The 6,237-nt window shown below is 38.4% G+C and overlaps 1 protein-coding gene across 2 annotated transcripts in view; it reads right to left on the reverse strand.

Annotated features, from left to right (window-relative positions):
* Positions 1-6,237, reverse strand: part of rbks (ribokinase) — a 35,213-nt gene that overhangs the window by 24,292 nt on the left and 4,684 nt on the right. For both annotated transcript variants that reach the window (XM_014010021.1, XM_014010014.1), the window contains exons 3-6: positions 3,450-3,582; positions 2,336-2,399; positions 1,884-1,946; positions 718-882 (exon numbers count right to left, since the gene is read on the reverse strand). In XM_014010021.1, the coding sequence (XP_013865475.1) occupies positions 718-882; positions 1,884-1,946; positions 2,336-2,399; positions 3,450-3,582 (425 nt within the window). The remainder of the gene's footprint in view (positions 1-717; positions 883-1,883; positions 1,947-2,335; positions 2,400-3,449; positions 3,583-6,237) is intronic.

A 6,237-nucleotide genomic window follows, 5' to 3' on the forward strand; every position in this document is an offset into this window, starting at 1 on the left:
GGTATGGTATGGTATGGTATGGTATGGTATGGTATGGTATGGTATGGTATGGTATGGTATGGTAAGATACATATTTTGTTTTGTTAAGTTTTAAGTGTCACTCTCCAGCTCAACCCTCGTGTCCAAATTTGGTCATTTGCAAATTGATCCCAAGGCCAGAGGAAGAGGCTCAATTTGGTCATCAATGAGGATTATGACAGAAGCAGCATATATACTCACATCTGAGAACACAGATGGCCTGCAGAAAACTGGATTATACTGCATTAGTTATTTGCAAAGTGTCTTTGGACTTTTTTTTTGGGTGGGGGGGTATTTACTCCACAGCATTAATTCGCAATGACCTCAAAATTTGCTGTAACTTTGTCAACTACTTTCCACCCAACATGGGTTATACTGAATTTATGTTAACAAAAAAATGCATTTGGTTGATTAATTCTAAAATAAAATCATAGTCTAAATATATAAACAAAATATCTTGTGCCTTAAGAAAACATTTTTGGAAAATGATAAAACACAGAACCAACTGGGCCTTTAAAGTCCAAAATAACCACAGCTGATGAATACAAACTCAGTTTATAATGCTGAAATGTTACGATCTGCTCTATGACATACACTCAAAAATTTGACTTCTGATACTTGTGATTTAATTTTTTTCCCCCAATACACTATTTACTGAGGACTTTCTGCCATGCGTGATGTAGACAGAGACTGACTGACCTTTGTTGTCACGAGCCATTTGTAGAGCCTGGAAGGAAATCTGTGGATTGATCTCCAGCTGACACACCAACACTTTTGCTTTTCTAATGGCTGGAAGAGCTTGTTGCAGTTCCTCACTGCCCAACAGCATGTTAGCACCAGCCACAATCACAATAGCATTTTCACCTGGACAACCAAAAAAGATGCAAGGAAACAAAATGATTTTTTTAAGATAAATGTGAGTCAACACAAGAATCATTGAGTCCAAAAATATTGGGTTTTGTGAGAGACTGGTGTGGTTTACTGCGCAATCCAATAATAATCATACTTTAGGGTATATGGAAAATGTTATTTTCATTTAATTTATTAAGGATTCACTGTAGTTTTATCCTATTAAGATCAGATGCAATGCACAGAAGTAGTTCTCAGTAAGACTGCATTTGAATATTTTTTTCCTTTAAGGTTTGACACAATATGTCCAAATATACACTTAAAAAATCATAAACATTATAGCAAAAGCAACTTATAATACAGGCTCAAATGTTAGGAACTCAAATATATACATATTAGTCATTTTACATCTAGTTTCAGAAGTTAGGATTGATAAGTAAAAAATATGTCAAARAAAAGATAAAATAAAATCTACAAAATGAAATGTTACAAGGAAGTTTCCTTTAAATGTGACCAGATTCTCATGGGTTAAATATATATTTATTTATTTTTTGTAAAACATTTAATTTAAACCCATTTTTAAACCCCAAGTGTGATCAATGTTCTGTTGCAAATAGATTTATATAGTGAACTAACAGCATCTGTCATTTAACTGATATAATGGTAGACTGCAAAAAAGGAAGCAAATGGAAGCCCCGGAACTACTGCTAGATACTGTATGCTGCAGTCTTATAACTGATTGCATGTGTGTTTTGGGGTGTGTGTCTGTGTGTGTGAGTGAGAGAGTGCGAGTATATCCACCGATTCCAATCTCCTGAAAAGGTACTACTTAAATGTTGAGTACATGGGTGTACTGTGTGTGAGTGTGTGTGTGTGTGTGTGTGTGTGTGTGTATAATAGTAGAAAAAGGCCATGCTGATAGCCTACAGGTACTCTCTGCTGTGTATGCATGAAATCATTTCTGCAACTCAAAGAGCTTTTCGAATCTCAGCAGGGCAGTATAGGTTAGCGTTTACCTGCGTCGTTGACGGTGATTGAAGCAGCTCCTGTGGCTGCATCTGAAGTCTGCCAGACAAAGTCTGAGGCAGGAAAGAAAAGAGAAAGCAACTTTAAAAGCATCCAATATTTTAGCTTTTCTGAAAGACAAGTTTATTCCAAGCCCTCACATTTTTATCACACACATCTAAAAGACAAAATGTTGGGATGGTAACCATACCAGTTGCTTGGTARGCATTAGGCTAATAACAGTTTTCAGGTTTCTTTGTCCAATTTGAAAAGCATCTTTGTAAGAAACAATTTAGCACTATTGACTATAAGATTAGAGCAAACATGCCAGTGTTTCCCAAAGCCTTAAGTAACATAAAATGGTGAAAGACTATAAAGCATTTCTCTTAATGTGACCTTTCTGCAGAGTACCATGGCAATGGCAATTCATTCAGGCTGTGTTGTAGGAAAAGAGTTACACTACCTGTGTATACACCATTGTCCTTGAAATTCTGGATATAATTGTCTCCAAAGAAGTCTTTACCAACCTAGAAGAGATTGAAAAAAACAACAACAATTTCAACAAAGAGAGTGTCAAGTAGGGTCAGACTTGGTTAGCGGCAACTTTTGAAAAGTGAAATACTCAAATCTCAGTTGGGCTAGATGGTTGTGTGCCCTGCCAGCATACTGGCATGGTGCCGTTGCCGAAAATGTGCAAAAACAAACAAACAAAGCCAAGAGATGCACACACTCGCAAACACACGACCAGCTGCGCCAAGCCTTGAAGACACGATAACCCCGCCTTCACGCCTCTTCATACCCACCTCGCTATTGTCTTCCTTCCCTCCTTCCCCTCTTTCCCTTACTCGCTTTGGGATGTCCACATCTGTAGCTACGTCGAGTTGTCGAAGGGGTCCCCACCTTGCCCCAAGGCATCTACTTCGAACCCACGCTTTCTAAAAAAACTTGCCAGAATGCAAGCATTTCTAGCTGCCTATGATTGTGGGTTGGGATGGTATTGGCTGCTTGGCCCCATTTCTCTTTAAAGAGCGGCCTTTCGTCTTGGATGTTTTTTGACATGCCTGGGTGTCTATTTTTGGGTTCTCCCCATGCCCGGAGAACTCCTCCCGCACTAGTTTGTTATCGATCAAGCCTCTTTGTTCTGACAGAGGTGAGGCTTTGGTGTTTTAGTGCTCAGGTTGAAGAGCCATGCTGAGCCTACTGATTGGAGACTCGGGGTTAGATGGTTTGGGAATAGGCTTGTTTGAAGGTGTACGAGCATGAGTGGGCGAATACATGTGCTAAGTTATTGATCATGAGAAAATGAGGCATGGACAGTTGATGTTGTGAAGTGACTGATGTCTGAATGAAGTTAAAATGTTTGTTTTTATGGTAGTTGGTGAGCTATGGTGGCTAATGGATGGTTGTTTTTACGGAGTACGACATGGACAAGCCAGAGGTTGGACAAAAGCAAAGGTACTTTCTTTTCAAAGAGTGAAAAAAAATATATGCAGAAATCTAAACAAAGCCAAACACCAACTCACAGTCAAATGGTACAACAGCAGCATTTGGCTGCAAACTTTATAATGATGTCAAACCTTGCAGATCATAGCAGTTTTGACTCCCAGTCTGGCAGCCTGAACGCACTGGTTGGCCCCCTTCCCACCAAAGCCAATGAAGAACTTGTGACCATGGATGGTTTCCCCTGCTTTGGGTAGCCTTGGCGCCTGACTGGAAAAAATAAATAAATAAAATAAAACATTGGCCATGGATTAAACAAGGGTCTATTAAAGGAGTTTTCACATTACAAAAGCACTATTGCTTAGTAAATCACTTCATCGCTTTAAGTAGACTGATGCAAGTACCTCCAAATTAGCAAATGATGCAAGAAGCCAATTTTGGAAGTGTTTAAACTTGTCACTGAACAAAATAGATAGTAATGCCTGACTCATGGGTTGGTGAAGACTTATCCGCCCACCCCTGGAGGCTGATATACCACAGGTGGGTAAGGGAGGAGCTGGTTAACTCCTGAATTCACCAATCTCAGAGCAGAAACAGAAGGTGAGTAACATAACGATGAGACAACCACCAGCCTTCTGCTTGATGTCAGGACTCTGTGGTTTGGCCCTGGGCAACACTGGCCTGGAGCCAGGGGCTTTGTGAGCGACAAAATGTTGTCATAAACTTGTTTTCAACCCTGCTGTTGCACTTTTTTACGCTTGTGTGAGAGCATGTTTGTGGCAAGTTTGCTGTTCCTGTAAGTTCACTCAATCTCAGGATTTCCAGTAACTGAGCAGCTGGTTGTTAAAAAAATGCTGCTGTTTTAACACTGCTGTGTGAAAACACACAAAAAAGACCCAAAGCTATAACAGGATGTAGGGTCACTGAGGTTGAAATGTGGAACGAACAAACATTGTACACATTAATAACGCATCCTCACACACTCATCCTCCACACTCACATTATCCTTTGCTCTACTGCTAAATTATTTTTAGAAAACTTACAAAGTTACTAAATTTATTTGAATATTAGTAAAAACTGTGAAAGAGCTGTAGAAAACGTGGGCTTTAGAAACAAACAAAAAAAAAAACTTATGCCAACTAATGAGCCTGCAGAAATCTTACTGTCATACAATTCTACCTAAAATTTTGATAAGTGAGTTCATCCCTAAAAGCTTTGTATGGTTTGTTGAGCTTCTCAAACAAGATTTTATTATATTATATATTATATTAATAAAATGTTCAAATGTGACAAATAAAAACGACTGGTAAAGTGGTAAACACAAGTAACAGATCATGGCAAGGAAAGATGTAAAGCATAAATAAAGCATACTAAACAACAGAAAAAATACATTTAAAATAAATGATTTAATGGCTAACACAGTCCAAATGCAGCAATCAGCAAACCAGTGCTTGGTTTGAAACTAAACTGAAACGTAAACTTAACAGGATATACAACAGAGGAAACAAACTTAACAGGATATACAACAGAGGAAACACTACAAAATAAAACAGGAAGTAAAGCTACATAAGGTGTAAAGACAGAAACTATTTCAGAATAAAACAGAAATAAGCTTTATTACTATAGCACATGCAGTAAATCTAAACTAAAATACAAAATAACAAAGAAATCCTTTAGTTTGGGTGTATCGTMTTATTCTTTAACCAAATGTTTTGACATGAATGTGAGGTGAAATCTTTCAGATTCTTTTAGGAAGAAGTTTATTACCCAACATTTTTTACTAACAGGTAAAAAAAAAAAAAACTAAAAATTGGCGATAGCTATGGGGTAGTAGTACTATTGTGCAATCTTTTGAATCTGATTATAATACTTTTTGAGGTTTTATTTGATATACCTATCACTGAATCAGTTATGAGTAACACTTCCGTTAAAGTTTTAATAACATGAATCAATCTCTTTTTGGCTGACAGCCACCTGAAGCTGTATAACTAACAGGTAAGATAAACAGTTCCAAATTCTTGAACAAACCCACCCACAGCTCGTAAAACCCTGAGAGACACTTGGCTATTGTTGTCTGCGGCGAATGCGCCGAGCAAATAGGGCAGTTATGTGCTAAAGTGCAGCCTCAGTGTGTTTTCTCCCACGGAACCAAAAGGGCAAAGCAGGTGTTCAGTGACGTGAAGTGTTTACTCTGAGGCTGGCTCCCATTTCCCTCTCCACCGTCTCGGCCTCAGCTGTTGGTGAGCAACATGGGATGTGGACAAAAACAAATTGAAAAGTTGTTTTCCGCCGTTTGAACTAGAGCTTGTTTTTCCGGTTCTGAAGCTCTGAAGTGGACTAATTGTGTGAAAAATAGGACCCTGGGAGATTTCAAGCTGTGTTAAAGTTTTCTAGGAAGCAGTGAGTTGTGAGGATGGGTACATTATGATTACATAATAACTACATTAATTCATATGCAGTACCTTCAGCTGACATTATGATTCAGAAAAACGACCAAGGACCACAGAGAGAAACCACTTTTAATTTACACTGGGTGATTGTCCTTGTCCTCAAAGGGCCTGCGTGCAGCTGAAGTTACAGGAAACAAGACAAGGTTGGGATTCTAATCAAAAAACAAGCTGAACGAGCACAACGTACATCACATGGACAACCGCTTTGCTAACAATAGGTGAATGTGTGGGTGTTTAATTCTGTGAGTTCTCACTATTTTTCCAGAGCCACATGTGAGTTGCCATTATACAGCTGAGGGTCAGAAACAGCCAGATACCACCATATAACAAGGCACTTATCAAAATACTCAGTGTTTGAATTGGTTACGGACACATTTATTTATTTAATTTTTATATTTATAGATATATATGAAAAGGTTGCCAGGCAGATCTTTAACACAGTTTACTAAAGGCACAGGAAAGCCTGAAAAAAAAA

The sequence above is a fragment of the Austrofundulus limnaeus genome, unplaced genomic scaffold (assembly GCF_001266775.1).
Source record: "Austrofundulus limnaeus strain Quisiro unplaced genomic scaffold, Austrofundulus_limnaeus-1.0 Scaffold2, whole genome shotgun sequence".
Classification (NCBI taxonomy): Eukaryota; Metazoa; Chordata; class Actinopteri; order Cyprinodontiformes; family Rivulidae; genus Austrofundulus; species Austrofundulus limnaeus.